The sequence below is a fragment of the Nannobrachium achirus genome (genome assembly GCF_963921795.1).
Source record: "Nannobrachium achirus genome assembly, chromosome: 24".
In the NCBI taxonomy this organism is placed as follows: domain Eukaryota; kingdom Metazoa; phylum Chordata; class Actinopteri; order Myctophiformes; family Myctophidae; genus Nannobrachium; species Nannobrachium achirus.
The window spans coordinates 3,885,209-3,909,966 of NC_137831.1; the positions used below are offsets into that span (position 1 = coordinate 3,885,209).

Genomic DNA, 24,758 nt, shown 5'->3' on the forward strand with positions numbered 1-24,758 from the left:
TCTTTTATTATTTTACAAGTTGACCAACGTTTGGCCAGTTTTTATAGTATAGTATAGTTTAGTTAATGTTCAAATCAGAATAGGGGCTCTAGTGCGGTGGTTCAAGCTCACAAAACCTCGCGTTGCAAGCCGTCGTGAGCTTGTAGATCAGCCATTTTCACAATGTAATGTTCCCATTTCATTGTCTTTTAGTATTAGGTATTAAAAGACCTTAACTTGTTACTCTACTGTCATCTTTGAGAAGCACTGCTCTGGAGCTGCGTACGAGGTTTGTGTGAAGTTGAGTGAAGACAGCGCAATTCTTCCTAAAAACATTAGGCCTAGAATTATTGAATGCTTTAACCAGTGAAAAACAGCAGATATACAAGCTCACAGTGCTGCACCGAGTGCCGCGCTGCGAGCTTGTAGATCTGCTATTTTTGAAAAAGTCGTAAAAATGTGTGCAAATCTTTGAATATATGTATTTTCAAAGCGAACGTTTGTAACTCAAATTTTGCTTCTGGGTGGTCCCTGGAACTAAATATGTTGAATGGGGGTCCGTGGCCAAATACGTGGGGGTCCTTTGAGAACCACTGACATAGTAGTCTCTCAAGAACAGACTAACTGAGCTCCAGTGAAAAGGACCTTTTCTTTGATGATGGCTGGCCAGATTGCTGACATAGAAACATAGGGTTTTTCAACAAAACCTTAGAAGGATTCAAAAGACACTTATAGAATCGGGACAAAATTCAAATTTTCACGATTTTTCAAAAATAGCAGATCTACAAGCTCACAGCGCGGCACTCGGTGCCGCGCTGTGAGCGATAATCAATAATTCTAGGCCCTAAATGGGTTAAACAAGTCAACACAGAGAGCGATGGCGATGGCTGGGTGAAGACAGTGTAGCTTGTGTGCACTTGAACGTATCCTTCCTCTGGGTGGTCCTTGAACGTATCCTTCCTCTGGGTGTCCTGTCCTGTCCTGTCCTGTCCTGTCCTGTCCTGTCCTGTCCTGTCCTAGCCTGGAATCCCTTCACACTTCAGGGTTTGATCCGGTCGGGAGCGGAAACCACTCTAGACGGCCGGAACTATCAAACCGGAAGCAGTTTTAACCCAAAATAATTCCGCTGCGCTCAAGGGCATACTTTTAGGGCCTACCTAATAAACCCCTTGATGCGGCGTAGTTTTGCCTTTGGAAAATTAGTTCGGTATATGCATCTTTTAGTCCAACTCGTAGCGACTGGCAAGACTACACTACACTGTTAGCCCTTGCTGTAAATGTATAGCAGAATCCAAACAGTATTATACTGTATTAGTATCAGACAGTATAGATTTAGTTTAAATACTAATAATAAGTACTAATAATATACAGTAAGTTACTGAGAAACTTAGAGAAGGAATACAGTAAGTTACTGGAAAAACTTTGAGCAGGAATACAGTATTTAACTGTACATCTATTTTCAGTAATATACAGGTACTGTAATTCCAAATACAGGAAGAGACTGCCAAAAAGACAGCAATTAAAAGATAACGTGCTGCCAGTACTTTACTGTAATTCTGCAGTGAAAAGGCCTTACAGTGTAGGCTACTGGAGCATTTTAATAGGGATTGGGGAAACAAACGGGGGGAACCAAATCAGAGCAACGCCGATTCTTCTGCTTGTGGTTTCCGCCCAGACCGGATCAAACGGACCGTTGTAAACGAACACCAGGCTTTCTCCCGGTAAAGACTGGTGAGGTGAGGTCAGTCCTGTCCTTTCCCCGTCCCAAGAAGTCAGAGTTTAACACCAACGTTCCTGAAAGGCATCTCTCTGGTCTGCTGCTCACTGCAGCTTCCAGACCACAGGGTGTGGTGTGTGTGTGTGTGTGTGTGTGTGTGTGTGTGTGTGTGTGTGTGTGTGTGTGTGTGTGTGTGTGTGTGTGTGTGTGTGTGGGCTACATGGTGAAGTGCCTGGTGTAGTCGTATTCTATTGTAGGAATGACAGCCTGGACGAATTTCAGGAAAATCAAAAGATACCTGAGGCTTCTGGTTAAGGGAGAACATGATGCATTATGGGTACACACAGCACACCAATACTATAGTAGCAAAACTAGCCAAGCTCAAAACACATCGCTACTCTTGTGTTCCACACTAGACATTTTATAGTCCTACGAAGTAGAGGAAAAAAATATTTAGATTTTTATTATCACGAGAACAATGGCTTACACTTTAACATTGCAACTTTTCAGGAATAGAAAGCCTGCAGTTTCTATTAGCTTGGATTCCCAATCGATGATGCCACAAGACGATGGGTTTCTGACCTGCCCACAGCCCTCCTCTGAGAAAAAAGAAAAGCTATTTTTTAGTGAGGACCAATTGTATGAAGATAGGTTGAAAAGTGGTGAAGTCCTCCTTTAAGTATAAATCTGTGCCTTCTTTGTAATACTGTTCATAAAGTATTGATAAAGTATTGAAGGATACATATAAACTGTAATACTATAAAGTATTGATAAAGTATTGAAGGATACATATGAATGTAATACTGTACATAAAGTAATAAAGGATACATATGAATGTAATACTGTACATAAAGTAATAAAGTATTAAAGGATACATATGAATGTAATACTGTACATAAAGTAATAAAGGATACATATGAACTCCCAGCTCTCCTCCTCCTTCTGCCACCGTCTCAATGATCTTCTTCATCACCTCAGCGTGTCTGAAAGAGAAGGGTATGTGTGTGTATGTATATATGTATGTATATATATATACGTATATATATATATACGTGTGTATATATATACGTATATATATATATATATACACGTGTGTATGTATATATATATATATATATATATATATATATATATATATATTGTTTTACTTTACTTATACATGTTTAGGTATGTGTCCATATTGCATATCGCCAGAATTCACAGCAAATATCTCAATAGCTATACAATATGACTTATTTTAAATTCCACCGAAATCTTGCGTTGCAGGAAGGCCATCAAATAAAACAAGATTTTGGTCCATTGAAATAATGTGTTGAATTTAAGGGTTAGGGATGATAACCTAATCTGCAGTGAAATGGATAAATGATGGTATTTACAATCTGATTTCAGAATCTCAATAAAACACACTGGTGTCTACTGTCTACATATTGACAAGAAAGAGGCAAAGGAGAAAGTGGTACAGTCAGCTGGGGCATTAAGGCTACTGTGGCCTCAGGTCATGCCATTGGTTTGAGTGGCACAAGGGCCAAACTGAAGGGCAACAGCAGCCATGGCCTTTGTGGCCTCCATGAAATTGGTTGTGTTTATAGCAAACTTAAGACCCCCCACTCAAATGCACTTTCCACTTTCCCGTGGGGCAACCTGAAAGCAAACTCCACCTGCCCAACATTTTTATTTACTTGCCCGGCGGCAGTCGGGAAACCGTTAGTGTCTGTCAAACTCCTGAATTTGAGCAGCACTGATTTCTTTTCTTATTCAGAAAAGTGATTTTGTGGGGGTGTACGGAACACATGGTGGGTGGGGGCAGGTGGGGGAGGTTCTGACCTGCAGGGTGGGGGTGGGGGCAGGTGGGGGAGGTTCTAGTCTCGCGTAGCCAGACAACTATTCCACAATCTCTGAATGCTATATAGTCTGGAACGGCAGCTCCCGAACGGCGAGTATCGGAAGTAGCCACTGCTGCACTGAACTGTAGTCCCATTGGAAACATAACAGAAACACAATAGCTCAGACAAAGGCCCTGTCCAGACGACAACGTATTTTTAATCCCCGGGGGGGTAAAGCCACGAACGCCCATGGGTGTCCACATGCAAACGCATGCAAACGGAGGACTAGACGAATAGTTTCCAAAACTCCGGCTGCAGTGCATTTTTGTTACCCGGGCGTATTTATTTTGCCTTGTGGACACCGTAAACGGAGAAGTTCTTTGCTTGCATGCTTACGTCACCTTGTGCTTCTCGCCTCCTCCTCCTTGCTATGAGAAAAACCCATGGTGGTCTCTGTAGAATATCCATATTTATGAGCGCATTCACGACATGTGATCATTAGAGAGCACAGCTGTCTTGTTTAGGGATGGAGCCCTATTTAGCCTAATGAATGATTTTAATGATATTTGTTACTCTTGTCAAATGTCATCTTCAAATGGTGGTCAGCCACGATCTCACAGTCTCAAAAGATACCAGTTATGTTCTGAACGTTGTCTCACATAGCTTTCCACCGGCTCAATAAGCCGGATCGATAAGGTGCTCATTATCAATAACGAGATACAGCCCTATAGTCTTGTTAACGGAGCATATCTGACGCGACGCGCCTGCCTCTTCTCTTTGTCAAAGTTTGGATATCAAATGCCAATATCAAATTATTTCAAGCATAATGGAGACATACGCACGCATGCAGGCATTACTCCAGTCCATTCTCATCAGTTGTCTGACGCTTTGAAGGTGAGAATATGTTGATTATTCACGGCATGTGCCTCCTTTTAAATTATTTCCACGATCAGCGCAAGCTAAAAAAAAAAAAGTCCGTCTGAGAGAGCGCACCACTCTCTCTCTCAATACCAAGTGATGCTTGCTTGACCACGAAGTTCTGATTGATAGAGTTACATTCGTTTAATACTGAGAGAGAGAGAGAGAGAGAGAGAGAGAGAGAGAGAGAGCACACCACACTCGACGATTCCTCTCCCCTCTCCTGCTCTAGAAATAGTTAAATGAATGTTTAAATAGCAATTGTGCATGTTAAAGTGTGAAGATTGTGAAACTTGGACGATGCATAGCCTATAGATAGATAGATAGCTGCTGCAATGATTGCATGAGAGCTATGAGAGCAGGGGGACGCGCCACCCGCTTCGGTGACGCGCAGACAGGGATTTATAGCGTTTTTATAATACCGTGTGGACACACATATTTTTCTACACGGGCCCGTGTGGAGGCGTAGAGGTTTCAAAACAAAGTCAGAAACGCCCGGGGATTTTTTTAGGTATGGACAGGGCCAAAGTCATTCAAGCTGCCTATTATTGTTATGAGTGTATAGTTTAAGAAAACGTTTGAAAACATCATGGAGGTGACACCAATAACACCAGAGAAAGACAAAATAACGCCCCCAGAAATGTTGAAAGGAGACATTAACGCTTCAAGTAGGACATGTTATTGCTACTGCACCAAGGGAGCGGTTCCGTCACATTCGCTTTATCTCGCACTCATCGTTTCTTCTTCCGTTTGCCAGACTGTATGCCGGGAGCGTTTGCCCAAATCGCGGAGGCAACAGTCTGGCCACGCGAGACTAGGGAGGTTCTGACCTGCAGGGGTGTACGGAGCACATGGCGGGTGGGGGCAGGTGGGGGTGGTTCTCTATGGTGACGGTCTTCTTCACGTGGTCCTGGCTGATGTCCTCATACATCTGATCTACACTCAGAGGTTGTCTGTCCTGGGAGGGGAGAGGTTGCATGGTTAGTAACCACACATTCAGAGAGATGGGGGAGAGGTTGCATGGTTAGTAACCACACAATTCTGCTTTTGTAATTGATGTTATCCTATGTAAAGTACTGTGTTCTATCCGTCTGTCTTTCAATGTTATATGAGTTACATAACGTGGTTCCTGTGCAAATAAGCCGTAAGGCTTACTAGGAACTCCTTTTAGTTGACCTTGTACCAGTGATTTGTGCTGTCATGAAACTGTACTTTTTTCTATTGCAAAATGAACTCTTCAATCAATCAAACCAGAAAGAGTGCAGTTACACAAAGGAGACAGAAGGGGGCTCCCATGCAACACTCCTATGACATTGTTTTACACACAGATTACACACATGTTGACATGAAGCTCATTTTACAACTGGCTGTCGGCTATTCAGCTGTTTGCTGCTGGTTGTTGAGAAAGGTGGAAGCTGGGAATGAATTCAGAGGGATTCTAATTTGAGTCTAGATGAAGATACAGAGTAAGGACCTGCCTAGGTAAGTACAGTGAACACAAACTAGACAATATCTAAACCAGGGGTCTTCAATGTTTTCAGGCCAAGGACCCCTTAGTTGAGAGAGAGATGAAGCAAGGGACCCCCACAACCTTTTCATAGATTCCATATAGTTTCATTGTTTAACAGCACAATCATCAGTGTATTTTGGATTCATATAAATTTGTGTTTTCAGATATTTAACCACTTGAACTGTCAATACTTAATAAACATGATCTTTCACTCTGTACTTAGTCTGCTCTTTTTCTTCTCTACACTAAACCGAAAATAGATGATCTACAAGCTCACAGCGCCTTGCGCTGCGAGGCGTTGTGAGCTTGTAGATCTGCTATTTTTGGCTACAGTTCTCAGAATATGGACGCTAGGGTTCAAGTGGTTCATATAGAAAAGGAGAAAAAAAAGCTTCTATCACACAAATATTTGGAGGACCCCCTGTAGTAACTCTGATGACCCCCTGTAGTAACTCTGATGACCCCCTGTAGTAACTCTGAGGACCCCCTGTAGTAACTCTGAGGACCCCCTGTAGTAACTCTGAGGACCCCCTGTAGTAACTCTGATGACCCCCTGTAGTAACTCTGATGACCCCCTGTAGTAACTCTGAGGACCCCCTGTAGTAACTCTGATGACCCCCTGTAGTAACTCTGATGACCCCCTGTAGTAACTCTGAGGACCCCCTGTAGTAACTCTGAGGACCCCCTGTAGTAACTCTGAGGACCCCCTGTAGTAACTCTGAGGACCCCCTGTAGTAACTCTGATGACCCCCTGTAGTAACTCTGAGGACCCCCTGTAGTAACTCTGAGGACCCCCTGTAGTAACTCTGAGGACCCCCTGTAGTAACTCTGAGGACCCCCTGTAGTAACTCTGAGGACCCCCTGTTGAAGACCCCTGATCTAAATGGTCTCATACTGTAGGCAGCATAGTAGAATATCTCCAGCAGGTTACTGTAAACATGACATTATAAAAACCTTTTCTCTCAAGTTGATCTTTCTCCCCGACAGTCAAGGAAGACAGTGCTTCCTCGTTCTTCCCTTTTCTTTCCCCCCCGATGCCACGGTCACAACAATGACACACAGATGTTGTTCTTTTCTTTCCCCCCCGATGCCACGGTCACAACAATGACACACAGATGTTGTCCAGGGTGGGGTACAGATGTTGTCCAGGGTGGGGTGATAACGTGGGGTATCTGTCTCTCTGCTCTAAATATAAAATGATTCCACTGCACTATAAAACGTTGAACTGGAATCCAGTGTTGATTTCGTCGACTAAAACTATGACGAAAAATGTTTGTCGACTGTGTTTTTTCACTGACGAAAACTAAATAAAAACTAAACAAAAACTAAGCTGTGGTGACTAAAACTAAGACTAAATATATTGACAATTTCGTCAACAAAATAAAAACTAGACTAAAACGTCAGGGAGGGACTAGTGGAGAAGAGAGTAATTTTATGTTTGGTTGCTCTCAGGTGTTGCGTGCTGAAAATAGCAGATCTACAAGCTCACAACGCGTCGCACTGCGACACGTTTGTGATCTTGTAGATCTGCTATTTTCATCACACAACGAAGTGTAAAATCAGTCATTACGATGCCATCAAGGCCTGCCAAAATACATTTTAGTCGACTAAATCAACTGTAGCTTTAGTCGCCTAAAATCTTATGATATTTAGTCGACTAAAATTAGACTAAAACGAATACTTTTCAGGTCACTAAATTATGACTAAAACTAAATTACATTTTATTCAAAAGACTATCAAGAATTGCTGTCAAAAACAACACTGCTGGAATCTAATTGAATTGAATAGTTGGATCAATGTCCCCAAGAAATGTAGCCATTGTTGCCTCAAAATAACTTGTAAACACTTAATCCTAGTTGATCCTTCATAACTCAGGAAGTTATGCGGGAACGCCTACTGAGTGGCAAAATGCAAAAAAAACTACTTTCTGGCCTTGACAGCCCAAACATCCAAACAGAAAAGTCCTGTCTGATTGCATTAAACAACATTAAACTATGTTAAACTCACTTTGCCACGTACTCGAGTAGCCATTCACTTTATGCATGCGCATGCCCCTCTATAGATCAAATCTCTGCACCTACAAGCTTATATAGCACTATTTTTGCAGAATGTGTGTGTGGGTGTGCATGAGTGTGAGTGTGAGTGCGTGCGTGCGTGCGTGTAGTACCTCATCATAGCCAAAGAGCCAGAGTCGAGGGGTCTGGTAGTATTTGTCGTAAGTGATGTATAGGTCGTATGTTCTGGTCTGCAGGATGGCGTCTTCACTGCCCGCCTCCGCTTTGGCTTTGGTGGCGTCCATCATTTTACTGGTGTCCAAGGTGGCCTTAAAGGAAGGACAAGTCATTTTATTTGGTTAAAATAAGTGCTAAATAACACTACATTATGACAGTAATCATTACTATAGAGTAGTGTCTGTTCAGTAAATAGCTCTATATTGTGACAGTAATCATTGCTATAGAGTGTTTGTTCAGTAACAGTGTTAAATAGCTCTATATTGTGACAGTAATCATTGCTATATAGTATTTGTTCAGTAACAGTGTTAAATAGCTCTATATTGTGATAGTAATCATTGCTATAGAGTGTTTGTTCAGTAACAGTGTTAAATAGCTCTATATTGTGACAGTAATCATTGCTATAGAGTGTTTGTTCAGTAACAGTGTTAAATAGCTCTATATTGTGACAGTAATCATTGAGTGTTTGTTCAGTAGCAGTGTTAAATAGCTCTATATTGTGACAGTAATCATTGCTATAGAGTGTTTGTTCAGTAACAGTGTTAAATAGCTCTATATTGTGACAGTAATCATTGCTATAGAGTGTTTGTTCAGTAACAGTGTTAAATAGCTCTATATTGTGACAGTATCTAATCATTGAGTGTTTGTTCAGTAGCAGTGTTAAATAGCTCTATATTGTGACAGTAATCATTGCTATAGAGTGTTTGTTCAGTAACAGTGTTAAATAGCTCTATATTGTGATAGTAATCATTGCTATAGAGTGTTTGTTCAGTAACAGTGTTAAATAGCTCTATATTGTGACAGTAATCATTGCTATAGAGTGTTTGTTCAGTAACAGTGTTAAATAGCTCTATATTGTGACAGTAATCATTGCTATAGAGTGTTTGTTCAGTAACAGTGTTAAATAGCTCTATATTGTGACAGTAATCATTGCTATAGAGTGTTTGTTCAGTAACAGTGTTAAATAGCTCTATATTGTGATAGTAATCATTGCTATAGAGTGTTTGTTCAGTAACAGTGTTAAATAGCTCTATATTGTGACAGTAATCATCGCTATAGAGTGTGTGTTCAGTAACAGTGTTAAATAGCTCTATATTGTGGCATTACTATAGTGTTTGTTCACACACACACACACCCACTGTTCCCTCCACCCCAAAATGAACACACACACGTTCCACATGTGCTCCTACCTCGTCTGTTTCCAACAGGCCGCTCTCTTCGTACTCTGAGGAGGAGACATGTGGAGAGAGCCATCGTTAACAAGGGAACGATGGCTGGCATGACAGAAGCTGCTTTTCATTACACAGACAGCATGCGTGCACCACTTCAGGAGGTGCACGCACACACACACACACACACACAACAGTACACACTACAATACACACTAGAGCTTTACACGGGTCCCCTAATAAAAATAGAAAACCCGGGTACACCCAGGGGTCCCCATCTTAACCAATTATGGGTTAGCTATTCCAAAAAAATAGCAGAACTATAAGCTTGTACGTCTGCTATTTTGTAAAGATATTTAAAATAATATATCTTTGGAACATTTTCAATCATTTTATATATTTTCTTCCGGGGGTCCTTGTCCCTGTGTGGCAGGGCTGCCAACCCTCCTGGATCCAGCAGGAGTCTCCTGGATACGGACCACATCTGTGGGAGGACCCCCAGATCCTCATACATCTGTGGGAGGACCCCCAGATCCTCATACATCTGTGGGAGGACCCCCAGATCCTCATACAGAGATGTGTTAGCTTAGGGTCTGGGCAGGCCTGGAATGTTGTGGCCACTTGGCCTTTGGTGTTGTCAACTTTCTGAGGGCACAAAGGCCAAATGCCAGGGCAGGAAGGCATTTAAATAAAACAAGATTTTAGTCCATTGAAAGATAATTATCTTTTTCTTCTTTTAATATAAGGGTTAGGAATGATAACCTAATCTGCAGTGAAATAGATAAATGATGGTATTTACAATCTGATCCATGCTCAGCCCTGCAGCAATCAAAGTCACTGGATTGGTTTAAAGATGGGGACAAGGGGGATTTCAGATTTCAGAATCTCAACAAAAGACACTGGTGTCTACATGACAAGAAAGAGACACTGGTGTCTACATGACAAGAAAGAGACTGGTGTCTACATGACAAGAAAGAGACTGGTGTCTACATGACAAGAAAGAGACTGGTGTCTACATGACAAGAAAGAGACACTGGTGTCTACATGACAAGAAAGAGACACTGGTGTCTACATGACAAGAAAGAGACTGGTGTCTACATGACAAGAAAGAGACACTGGTGTCTACATGACAAGAAAGAGACTGGTGTCTACATGACAAGAAATGTCTACTGTCTACAAAGAGAGAGACAGAGGAGAAAGTGGTACAGTCAGCTGGTGGCATTAAGCCCACTGTGGCCTCAGGTCATGCCATCGGTTTGAGGGGAACACGGCCAAACTGAGGGGCAACGGCGGCCATGGCCTTCATGAAACCCTGCTCTGGGTCTGGGTCATTTCAGCTCTACCTTCCATGTCTGCCGCTTCTCCATCCTCGTCATCATCGTCGTCGTCTCCGTCGCCACCCGCTCCAGAATTCACGTTCATGTTCATGTTGTCCTGGAGAAGGAGATGAAACGTTAGCTAACCTGCCAATGCTGGTTGTCGAAAAGAGTGAGATTTCTCCATTAGAACTTTTGCCATGTCGATTTGTTGATATACAAGATGTTCAACGACCAAAAACCTGCTATTGGATGAACCTACATGAGCCAAATGAAGCCAGGTATGTGTTCTACATTCCTATTGGATGAACCTACATGAGCCAAATGAAGCCAGGTATGTGTTCTACATTCCTATTGGATGAACCTACATGAGCCTAATGAAGTCAGGTATGTGTTCTACATTCCTATTGGATGAACCTACATGAGCCTAATGAAGCCAGGTATGTGTTCTACATTCCTATTGGATGAACCTACATGAGCCTAATGAAGTCAGGTATGTGTTCTACATTCCTATTGGATGAACCTACATGAGCCAAATGAAGTCAGGTATGTGTTCTACATTCCTATTGGATGAACCTACATGAGCCAAATGAAGCCAGGTATGTGTTCTACATTCCTATTGGTTGAACCTACATGAGCCAAATGAAGCCAGGTATGTGTTCTACATTCCTATTGGATGAACCTACATGAGCCAAATGAAGCCAGGTATTTGTTCTACATTCTGGTTCACTGTGTAACTGCAGTAATGTGGTTGTTGTTGTTGTGAGGTTAAAACCCACTGGCTTCACTGCTGGCCTTGTTTATATGGTGATTCATTCCATGGAAATGTCTCTCCAGCAGAAAGAGAAGAAAACATGAGATTAGGAGGTCTGTTGGAGGCCAGCAAAGCTTGGAGGCACTCAAACAGAACTGTAGTTTCAATTATGATTAAGTTGTCAAAGCCGTCGTGGAAAGGCTGGATAGAGAGCCACAGTAGATTACATGCAGTACATCTGATTATGTTCTAATTCACCAGTTCAAGATTTAACACCATTAAAGGGATAGTTCACCCCCGAAATGACTTTTTCTCTATCGATTACTCAATATTTTGTTTTGTTTTTGTCGCATTCCTAAGACAATAATTTGAGCAGGCTATTTGTGTCTCCATAAGGAACCAATGCTGGTCATCAAATTATCACATTACAATACAAAAATATTATGTTGCTATATACTGTACAATACAAAAAAATATATGTTGCTATACTGTACATCTGTATGGGGCTTTTAAGCCGTGACATCATTTTGTAGGCAGAGGAGAATCTGCCCCCAGAGCATTTTCTGTCCCTCGCTATTTTCAACAGATCCGAGACAAAAATAACGACTAAAGTATAATTCTAACACTTTCCTTTCAACAACAAAGAGAAGAAAAATGCGTAAATAGTAAAAATAGTAAAAAGATTGCACGGAAACTGGGGGCAGAAACTCTCCTCTGCCTACAAAATGATGTCATACTTAACAGCCCCATACTGTACAACAACAACAACAACACCACCCTAAGGGGGTTACTACGTATAGGGGTTCCCAGACAGATTGAAGGGTAGAGTTACTACGTATAGGGGTTCCCAGACAGATTGAAGGGTAGAGTTACTACGTATAGGGGTTCCCAGACAGATTGAAGGGTAGAGTTACTACGTATAGGGGTTCCCAGACAGATTGAAGGGTAGAGTTACTACGTATAGGGGTTCCCAGACAGATTGAAGGGTAGAGTTACTACGTATAGGGGTTCCCAGACAGATTGAAGGGTAGAGTTACTACGTATAGGGGTTCCCAGACAGATTGAAGGGTAGAGTTACTACGTAAAGGGGTTCCCAGACAGATTGAAGGGTAGAGTTACTACCTATAGGGGTTCCTGGTCTAAATTCTAGAAATGCCTTCTAAAAAACATCAGTGATTCTCACACTTACAAGGTGTTTAAAAACAGCAGATGTACTGTAACTGTAGATCTGCTATTTTTCAATAGTCAACGTTAGTCAAAGTTATGCTTTGCTTTCACGCATCAAACTCTTCCAAGAACAGAGTAAATGCTATGTAAAGCTGAGAAGGGCCAAATTAATTCCAGACTGCCATCTTTTTCTGCCATCACCGGCAGCATCTGGCTCTGCTTTACTTGTATTCACATGACTTGTAATAATGAGGAGAATGAAGATGGAGGCACGGTTTTAATCACACACACACACACACACACACACACACACACACACACACACACACACACACACACACACACACACACACACACACACACACACACACACACACACACACACACACACACACACACACACACACACACACACACACACACACACACACACACACACACCTTGTTGTCCAGTGAGATTTCCCGCACAGCGTCTGTAACTCCTAACACACCTAGTAGGGTGACAGGAATATGAAATCAAACCATTAAGTCAACTCGTACATTCAGAACAGCTTCATAGACAGTATATGCCAGGGGTCGGCAATAGGCGGCCCGCGGGGTCAAAACTGGCCCCCCCGAAATAATTTCTGGCCCCCCTGATTATTTTGAGATTTTTTTTTTTTTTCGTCGCAAAGTATCAAACGGGTGTTTCGTTCAAAACACTTGTGTTCAATGGGACTCGGGAGCCGGAGGCAGACAGTGCAGAGATGGGACGTTCGCGAACCAATCGGCTCTTTTGAACGGCTCTTTTAAATGAACGATGGGATCCGGTTCTTAGTAGCGGGACACAGAGCACTGGCTGAATAGTGAGTGAACCGATTCAGAAACAACGGATCATCCACAGGGGCAGGCACAGCCCATCATAGCAGCACACGGAACGTTCCAGCTAGTGTGGCTGTATGGCTCAGCCAACCTTGTGTTATCTAAGCCTATTGATATTACAGTATGCAATGCGCTTGTATTCATTTTATCTTTTTTTTTATTTTATTTTTATCACAGACGCCTATGTCTTGTAAGGCAGTCTGTCTTGGAGTTCCAGTAACATTAACTATCAATTGGACCTTAGCTTAACTTTCCAAATAAAGCTTGATTAAAACAGTGTGTGTGTGCTAGAAACACAACCACCCTAAGGACTACAAACCATGGATTGACATCTTGACCTACTGCACATACAGTATGAAACAGAGCTGATACCTTTAAATGCATTTTGAGGAAAATAATGCTGCTATTTGTACCCTGTATATATGTATAAAATGTCACAATGCGACATAGCTCTGTTTACTCAATGCTGTACCCCCTCCAACTGTATATATGTTCCCCATTTTCAACTGTTTTTATTGTATTTGTGATACTTGCTTTGGCAATGTAAACCTATGTATTCTCATGCCAATAAAGCTCCTTTGAATTGAATTGAATTGTGTGCGTGCGTGCGTGCGTGCGTGCGTGCGTGCGTGTGCGTATCAGACCTGCATTGTGATAGGTGTCCACCCAGCCCCCGTCTCCATCATCCTCCTCTATGATGGCCTCCAACTCGTCTGAATACTCCATCTGTTTGCAGCGCTTGTAACAGGGAACTGTAGACAACACATGAATATGTTTATTTATGCTTGTAACAGGGAACTGTAGACAACACATGAATATGTTTATTTATGCTTGTAACAGGGAACTGTAGCCAACACATGAATATGTTTATTTATGCTTGTAACAGGGAACTGTAGACAACACATGAATATGTTTATTTATGCTTGTAACAGGGAACTGTAGACAACACATGAATATGTTTATTTATGCTTGTAACAGGGAACTGTAGACAACACATGAATATGTTTATTTATGCTTGTAACAGGGAACTGTAGACAACACATGAATATGTTTATTTATGCTTGTAACAGGGAACTGTAGACAACACATGAATATGTTTATTTATGCTTGTAACAGGGAACTGTAGACAACACATGAATATGTTTATTTATGCTTGTAACAGGGAACTGTAGACAACACATGAATATGTTTATTTATGCTTGTAACAGGGAACTGTAGACAACACATGAATATGTTTATTTATGCTTGTAACAGGGAACTGTAGCCAACACATGAATATGTTTATTTATGCTTGTAACAGGGAACTGTAGACAACACATGAATATGTTTATTTATGCTTGTAACAGGGAACTGTAGACAACACATGAATATGTTTATTTATGCTTGTAACAGGGAACTGTAGACAACACATGAATATGTTTATTTATGCTTGTAACAGGGAACTGTAGACAACACATGAATATGTTTATTTATGCTTGTAACAGGGAACTGTAGACAACACATGAATATGTTTATTTATGCTTGTAACAGGGAACTGTAGACAACACATACATACATTTATCATAGACTGTAAAAAAAATATGGACGGTGCGAAGCTGCGAAAATGACGTTTTTTTGTCCCTTGTATGGGCGTCTCCATCATTGTTTGAATGGTACCCCAGGAATCATAAGGAATGCTATTGGCTGCCAACGGTCACGTGGAACCGCAGGGATACATGGGAGAATGTGGTCGGAGCCTCCCGAAATACAGCACACGAAGAAGAAGAACACAGCCGGCTGGTATCAGTTTAGTTGGCCACGCCCCCCGCAACTTTATCATCAATTTTAACACTTCGCCAGCCAAAATAGAATGGTGGTTGGTAGATTAGCCGTGAAATTTCTATTATTGTATTGTGATCTGAGACATATTATGTTTATAAACATGAGCCCGCCACCACTCCTTCTTGGACCGCACCGTTGTTTTTTTTTTCGTTTTTTTTTTTCAGGTCATTAGCTCACCGTGATTTTCTGGATCTCCGTTGGGATAGAGTGGTAGTTTTGGCCGAGCATCGATCTCCCGTGCGTTTCACGTGCGCATAATAATCCATGCATATAATCCAAGAATTACTGAACAGTCGATGTGACCATTTTGGATAGCTTAGCACTTAGCACTCCAGCTCTGCTAGTGTTATCCTCCAGACAGTAAACAGACGGTGTCAAGGAAGAATGAAGAAGGAAATGGCAATGACGTCCCCTCTGCTTCATGTCAGGGCAGCCATGAGCTATCGATGGACGAGCGGTGACTAGGGAAGGTTAGACGATCGCCGATTTTCGGATCAAAATCATTTTTCCGGTTTTAATGACAAAGTCCGGGAAAAGACGGCGCGGCTGAGACTCCTTGCTCGGGTGTCCGATATATTACGGTTTTAACATTAAGGGGCTCCCCGTGGCTTGGAAAGGGTTAACATAAATGGGACCATATTTGCACAAAACGCATATCATGGTAATTGAAAGGGAGTTTTTCACTAGCGACAGGAACCATAAAGTATTTATGACAAAGTTTATTAAGGTTAGAAAATCAAAGGGGAAAACGAATGGGGTCCAATGTAGACACATTCTTTACCTCGCGGGGGAAAACAGCGCTAGTGGCCAAACATAGGAAGTTTTAAGTTCCGTATTGGATTCGTTTTAAATCGGTGGAACTATCCCCTGAACTGTAGAGAACACATACATACATGTATTTATTTATGCTTGTAACAGGGAACTGCAGAGAAACACATAAAAACGTTTATTTATTTTTGCTTTTTTAATCCCCTTTCTCCCCAATGTAGCAGTTATGCCAACTGATTCCTCTCCACACACAGCGTATATTCTCTGATAAAGCTTACCGTTGCGTGTTAGAAGAAACTGCTTCTCTGGAGGCAGATATTGCTTGACCTTGCTCTCTTCTCCTGACGCCCTGGTGGAACATGTGAAACATAATGAGTCACTTTAGTTCACAGCATCATGCTTAACCCATTTAGGCCTGAACACATTATGACGCAATATTTTATGCTTTAAATATAAAAAAAATAGCAGATATACAAGCTCACAGCGCGGCACCGAGTGCCGCGCTGCGAGCTTGTAGATCTGCTATTTTTGAAAAATCGTGAAAATTTCAATTTTGACCCGATTCTATAAGTGTCTTTTGAATCCTTCGAAGATTTTTTGAAAAACCTATGTTTCTGTGTCAGCAATCTGGCCCAGCCATCGTCAAAGAAAAGGTCCTTTTCACTTAACTGGAGCTCAGTTAATCTGTTCTTGAGAGACTACCATGTCAGTAGTTCTCAAACCTTTTCATGTCAAGGACCCCCAAACTGATATTTATTTGGCCACAGACCCGCATCTCAAAATATCTAGTTCCAGGGACCACCCAGAAGCAAAATTTGAGTTACAAACGTGCGCTTTGAAAATACATATATTCAAAGATTTGCACACATTTTCACGACTTTTTTCCAAAAATAGCAGATCTACAAGCTCGCAGCGCGGACTTGGTGCCGCGCTGTGAGCTTGTATATCTGCTATTTTTCAATAGTTAAAGCAGTCAATAATCCTAGGCCCGGGTTAATCCTGTCATAAGAACCACACTCCTTACGTTAGACATTGCAACAGGGCTGCACTAGTAGTGATCCACACCTACAAGGCCCTCAACAACCACAACCACCAGACTCCTCTCTGAATCGCAAGCCTCTTTTTTCACTGTGAGACGTGCGTTTGAAAAGGTCAGGTGACCCCAACCTCCAGGACAAAGAAACCAGTCTGGGGTGACAGGGCCTTCTCTATCTGTGAAACCCTTCTGAAACCCACTATTCACACTTGCATTCCCTAATCCAGATCCAGATAATCAAGTTGTTTTTGTTTTTATTTTTGTTTTCGCTTTTGTAAAGCGCCTTTTGAGTAGTCAGCAAAGTGCTATATGAAGTGAATGTATGTATTATTATCTGTGTAAAAATGTCTGGATGGGTATTTGTTTGGGCATTTTTACTATTTAGGGCAATGTTGTTATGTTTTGTATGATGAAGAATTTTCTTACATTTTCAAAAATAGCTAAAACAGACCGGCTACAGCTAAAAGGGTATGATGTCAGTCAGATGTCATAGACGTCACAAGACTTTCACATAAGAATAACTGAGTAAGCATGTTTGGGCTCTCACAGCATATCTCCATATACAGTACATGGATTTCCATATATGGGTACCAGGGGTCTCCATATATGGTTAACTGGTCCCATATACATCACTGACCAGATAAAGGGCGAGGTTACATGTTTTACTAGTGGTTATTATTGTGACCAGCTCCTCATGTGACTGCTCACTCACTCCAACACTAGAATCACAATGCTATCAGTCACCAGGGGCGTCCCACCACATTCTGGGCCCTGGGTACAAGGATTCACTGCGGGCCCCCCATGGATGTTCTTCATAGGGGGAACTGGAAACACATTATTACGCATTGTTTCGTGCTTAACCCATTCAGGCCGGGAACACATTTTAGTGTATGGGAGGGGCTTACAGTACATGTACAGTATGTAGCAACATATTTGTTTTTGTAGGCTAATTTCTGATTTTTTTTGAAAAATCGTGGAAATTTGAGTCTTTGAATATTTAAAATCCTTCTATGTTTTTTGGGGAAAAAACTATGTTTCTATGTCAGTGGTGCTCACGCCTCACACCTTTTCATGTGAAGGACCCCCAAAATGATATGTATTTGGCCACGGACGCTTAAAAAAAATACATATATTCAATATTCAAAAATAGCAGATCTACAAGCTTGCAGCGCGGCTGTGAGCTTGTAGATCTGCTATTTTTCAATAGCTAAAGTATAAAATTAGTTTACTAGGGCCCCAGTAACTCAGTCCCACTTTCCCCTCCCTTGTGACGCCCCTGATCACAATGCTATCAGTCACACACAGACGATGGAATCCCAACCACGAGGTGACGGACACTCACCATTTCCACGTGGGACAGTGATGGACCAGGTGGTCTCCTGCTGCTACGAACTGACAAGAGAACACAAGAAACACTGATCAATACAAAAAGGACAGGACCATGGTGACTGGACTGATCAATACAAACAGGACAGGACCATGGTGACTGGACTGATCAATACAAACAGGACAGGACCATGGTGACTGGACTGATCAATACAAACAGGACAGGACCATGGTGACTGGACTGATCAATACAAACAGGACCATGGTGACTGGACTGATCAATACAAACAGGACAGGACCATGGTGACTGGACTGATCAATACAAACAGGACAGGACCATGGTGACTGGACTGATCAATACAAACAGCACAGGACCATGGTGACTGGACTGATCAATACAAACAGGACAGGACCATGGTGACTGGACTGATCAATACAAACAGGACAGGACCATGGTGACTGGACTGCAACTATTGATTATTCTCTTAGTAATTCATTATTATACTTGTAACCAGGGCAGGAATTTCAGGGAGGCCATGAAAGCCATGGCCGTCGTTGCCCCTCAGTTTGGCCTTGTGCCCCTCAAAGAAATGGTATGACCTGAGGCCACAGTGGCCTCAATGCCCCAGCTGACTGTACCACTTTCTGCTCTGTCTCTTTCTTGCCAACATGTAGACACCAGTGTCAGACACCAGTGTCTCTTTCGTGTCATGTAGACACCAGTGTCTTTTGTTGAGTCCACATTTTTAATCTTTGATTGGTGCAGGGCTGAGCATGGATCAGATTGTAAATACCAATTTATTTATTTCACAGCATATTACTACATATTACATTTAAAATCATCCTTAACCCGAAATGAAATTAATTCTTTCAATGGACCAAAATCGTGTTTTATTTGATGGCCTTCCTGCCCTGGCATTTGGCCTTTGTGCCCTCAAACAATGGACAACACCAAAGGCCAAGTGGCCTTGCCCCTAAAATGACGAAATTCCAGGCCTGCTTGTAACCACTAATCGAATGGCACAGAGTTTATGTATTTCTTTATACATCAACAAATCGATCAAAGGGATATTTCACTTTCAAATAAATTAAACAAAATATGTTAAAAAAATATATAAAAGTAATTGAAAGATCACGCAATATCAGTCAACAAAACCAAAGACAGGTATTTTCAATGAATCTATCATTATTGAGTTTGAAGTTACAAACATGTTGTAAAGTGAAATACCCCTTTAACCCACTTTAAGCCCCATTTTATACTTTTTCGCAGAATGGTGTCACATAAAAACAGTGAAAATAACCGATCGAAAAGCTCTCAGCGCGACACATTGTGAGCATCTAGATCGCCCTATGTATTAAACACTTGGCTTAAGAAGGGATTGATTACTAATCGATTATAGAATAACAATATGATGAACTGCTGCATCCCTACATGTAGCTCTGGTCCATCGTGTCACCTCCAGTGACGCTCTGACAGACCCGTCGGCAAATGAATAGACCGCGTTTTCTCAGCCCCTACCAGTGCTCAACTTCAGTCAAAATAAACAAAACTATTTCACTACTCACCAAACCAAAGGTAGTTTTGCATTGTTGAAAGTCTATTCTCCACGGTGGTGAGCCCCTCAGCACCCCACCCAATCTGCAAAATACACTATTTCTGGCATGAAATAATAAAGTGCATCCAACTCGACCACCGCTTATTTCCGGGGTGTGAACCATTGTATCTGCGGTGGCCGCTGGGTGGCTCGAGGTGGGTGCGTTTTATTAGTGGGTGGTGGTGCTGAGGGGTTTACCACCGTGGAGAATAGACTTTCAATAACGCAAAACTACCTTTGGAAAACGCAGTCTATTCATTTGCAGACGGTCTGTCAGAGTGTCACTGGAGGTGACGCGATGGACCAGAGCTACCATACATGGTGAAACATTCATCTAATCATACAGACTGTTCTCACCTCTTCTGGAGTGATCACTCCTGTCTCTTTGAACTTGGATTCCTGGGATGAATCACAGACAGACAACCAGAACAAAATATGCTTATTAGATCAGATAATAGCATATCATATTGTACACATATTATTAGTCCAGAGATAAAAAAAAGCTGCACGTGAAAATGAACCACTTCCAGCAAATATTGGCCTATTCCCACCTGCTACTCACTATATAGTAATTACACACATTTTGCTGTGGTGTTCTTCACCATATTCCTGGCCCTCTCTATGGAGGCTGCCATTTTCTTTTACAGAGGGCGCTAGAGAGTTTTTCTCTGTGTGCTGCTTCAAAAACATCTTTTCACTTCCTCCCAAGTCTAAGAACAAGAGATCCCAAGTAAGGAAGTGACAGGAAATTGTCTGTTGCCAGATATTGCCAAAGAAACAAGCGGCCAGGTCTATGAAAAATAAGCCCAATAGAATTAACTAGGTTCAGTTTTACTACTTTACATTTACATTTGAAAATAGCAGATCAGCAAGCTCACAATGTGTCAAATTTGCGACACATTGTGAGCTTGTATATTTGCTATTTAAAAAATATTGAGGAAAAAAAACTAAAATATTTTTGAAACATTTTAACAACACAAATCTGTGTGGAGGTCCCTGGCACCACATATTTCAGATGGGAGTCTGCGACTGTGGACAAATATGTTAATCTGGTGTCCTTGATATGAAAAGATTTGGGAACCACTGGTTTAAAATATATTAGAAAGTAAGCCCAATAAACAACTACACAAATTGCTTATTATAAGCAGACATGGCAACACCGGTTCATTCCCCCCCCCAGCAGCAATCTCCATAGACTCAATTGGAATCAATTCACCTTTTATTTGCCGAGCTGCATATCCAGTATCATTTAAACCCTCCATAATTGGTAAAAGTCACTTATAGTATACGTACTTGATAGTCTTTTTTTCACTCTCTATCAAATGTCTTTGCCAAAAAATAGCCGATCTACAAGCTCACTCTAAGCTAAATACATACAGTAAACAGAAATACAAAGTACAAGACCAACAGTCGTTGATTAAAGTGTCCTGTAGTTCTTAAGAGAACATACGGAATACAAATGGAACCTAATAAACCTGTACTGTACCTCTGATGCTAAGTGTGGAACCCTGTCCATCTGGTCCCATACTATACACCAGTGGTTCCCCGAAAATAATCCTATTTTAACAGCTAACCCCCAGTCCCCACCCTGACGAGCACTAAGAGTTGAGGCATTACATTTTGTATAACACGGTTCTATTGTGAAAATAGCAGATCTACATGCTCACAACGCCAATTTCTGCCACTGATATTTGACAATTTGGCCAATGTTTAATTTGTCATTTTAGAGGTATTAAAAAGTCCTTAAATTGTCACTTTAGAAATGTGCAGATACCCTCTATACACTTAAACTTTATGTAGGTTTGTTTACTGTTGAGAGAGAAAACAATGTTGCACATTAAGCTAATCATCTGGGGGTCCCCCACAGGTTGAGAACCACAACTGTACACTGTCATCATAGGTAAATGAGTCTTATCTTGAGGACTGGGGTCCATTTGGTTCCATTTAGCTCCCAGTCACAGTTAAATAGCAGGGTGTTGTTGGTCTTAAATTAGGGACCGGAGTCGGACCATTGATTGATTGAAGAGTGTGATAGGAAAAAAGTACTGTTTGGTTTCATGACAGCACAAATCACTGGTACAAGGTCAACTAGAAGGAGATCCTAGAAAGCTTTATGGCTTATTTACACAGGAAACCATTTTAAGTATCTCATATAACATTGAAAGACAGACGGATAGAACACAGTACTTTGTCTACTCTAGGCAGAAAAAGCACAACATCATTCAGGGTTAAATCAACACCCAGGATGTTGTTAAGGACCATTTATAGTTAAATTAATGCCCAGGGAGTTGCTAGTCTTACATTGGGTTAAATAACACCCAGATTGTTGTATTAGGACCATTCAGGGTTAAATCTACACCCAGGGAGTTGTTAGGGACCATTTATAGTTAAATCAACATCCAGAGAGTTGCTAGTCTTACATTGGAGACCATGCAGGGTTAAATTAACACCCATAATGTTGTATAAGGACATGCAGGATTAAATCAACATCCAGGGTGTCGTATAAGGACCGTTTATAGTTAAATCAACACCCAGAGCGTTGTACAGGGACCATTCAGAGTTACATCTACACCCAGGGAGTTGTTAAGGACCATTCATGGTTAAACCTACACCTAGAGTGTTGTATAAGGACCATTCAGAGTTAAATCTACACCCATGGAGTAGTTAAGAACCATTCAGGGTTAAATGTACACTCAGAGTATAGGCTATAGTTCTTACCTTGAGAACAGGAGTGAGGAACTCGGCCACGCCGAGAGCCGTTCCCTTCACTGAGTTGATGACGTTCTGCATCTAATTAACGATTAATTAACAACGCGTCACACTAGTATGAAACAAACAGTGGTTATGAAACACCAGAGGAGTGATTAACGGCTCGGTAAATCAATGATTAATATTATTATTAATATAATATAGTAATGAACTCACGGTGTAGCAGCTGAACACATCAGACTGTCAACAGCAGCACTGGGTCACATGACCTGGCTGGGTGGGTCACGTGCCTGTTCCCTTCCGCTATCCACTTCTCGCGAGAACAGCCGAGCTGTCATGGATGGACTTCAACACAGTGTCTGCACTTTTTCTTTCATGGTCCGTCCATCGACACAAACCTTCATATGTCACATGTAAAGAGTTCAACCCATCGCTACGGGTGTTTTGCTTGTGTGCGGGACCTCAGGAGTGTCCGTGTGGTCCGTGTTGTTCAGTGAATGGCATTTTAATCTGATCTGTGGTGTGTCTGGAGTCTGGACAGATCAGATCGCTGCTGTGGGGGAGAGGAACGCTCCCCTGTGTTTGGCCTTAAAGGAGTAGTTCACCCCCAAAATGACCTTTTCTATTGATTAGTCACACCATGGAGACTTGAGTTCAATAATATTTGTTTGTATATATTTTTTTCGCATTCCCAAGGCAAACATTTTGGATTTGGGTCTCCATCCGGAATCAATGGAGGTAAATTTAAATGATTTTTTTGTCTTATGCGACAAAAAACTAAACATATTATTGTCTCCATGTAATCAATAGTTTGAGCGCCACTGATAGCTATATAGCAACATTTGTAGATCGAATCAGCCTCTATCCAGTACGGTTCTCAAACTTTTTCATGTGAAGGACCCCCAAAATGATATTTATTTGGCCGCGGACCCCCATCTAAAAATAATTAGTTCCAGCCCTAGTCAAAAAATCCTTTAGGATTCCGATAGAAAAATCCTATAGAAAATCCTATAGGATATCTTCTTATAGTATTATAAAATCCTTTAGAAAATCCCATTAAGAATCCTATAAGAATCCTTTACAGTTTTGGAACAGATCCTATTGGATATTTTCTTATAGGATAATAATCCTTTAGAAAATCCCATTAAGAATCCTATAAGAATCCTTTACAGTTTTGGAACAGATCCTATTGGATATTTTCTTATAGGATAGGTGCCTTGCCTGGCTGCCACCTACCAACAGGGGGTGGTGTTGTGCTGACTGATTTATCAGGCTATCAGTGTTAAGACATACAGTATTAGATTTGACATTATCATTGACATCTTGAGTGAGATTCGAACTTACGACCTCCCGTGCTTGAATCCTGCCCTGATCCTCTGCGCCACAGCTCCTGTTAGTAAAGATTGGTTTTTGGTCCTATTTGACATTTTATAGGATCCAATAGGATTTCCCCTACACAAATCCTATTGGTTTTTTTCTTATAGGATTATTATCCTATAAGAAAATATCCAATAGGATCTGTTCCAAAACTGTAAAGGATTCTTATAGGATTCTTAATGGGATTTTCTAAAGGATTTTTCTATCCTATTGGATTTTTTTCTTATAGGATTATTATCCTATAAGAAAATATCCAATAGGATCTGTTCCAAAACTGTAAAGGATTCTTATAGGATTCTTAATGGGATTTTCTAAAGGATTTTTCTATCAGAAATCCTACAGTTCCAATAAAATCCTATTGGAACTTTGAAAAATCCTATTGGATTTCCAAAGTTAGATATAACCCAATAGGATCCTATTGGAACTTTACAAAATCCAATTGGATTTTGCAAAGTTCCAATAGGATCCTATTGGACTTTACAGAGTTAGATATAACCCAATAGGATCCTATTGGAACTTTGCAAAATCCAATAGGATCCTATTGGACTTTCCAAAGTTAGATATAACCCAATAGGATCCTATTGGAAATTTGCAAAATCCTATTGGATTTTCTAAAGTACCGATAGAATCCTATAGGACTGTATTGGAAATTTGTGAAAAACCAATAAGATCCTATAGGAT

General features: G+C 41.2%; 1 protein-coding gene across 1 annotated transcript; it reads right to left on the reverse strand.

The window, feature by feature from the left end:
• Window positions 1–1,912: 1,912 nt before the first annotated feature.
• Window positions 1,913–22,781, reverse strand: LOC308280578 (ubiquitin-like-conjugating enzyme ATG3; the record flags this gene model as incomplete). Its single annotated transcript, XM_080720907.1, has 12 exons — window positions 1,913–1,994; window positions 2,611–2,679; window positions 5,268–5,395; window positions 8,115–8,270; window positions 9,369–9,403; window positions 10,691–10,781; window positions 13,026–13,075; window positions 14,090–14,197; window positions 16,313–16,383; window positions 18,413–18,462; window positions 20,349–20,390; window positions 22,710–22,781. 12 exons carry the CDS (start codon window positions 22,779–22,781, stop codon window positions 1,913–1,915), a joined length of 954 nt encoding a protein of 317 aa, XP_080577033.1.
• Between the last annotated feature and the right edge of the window lie 1,977 nt (window positions 22,782–24,758).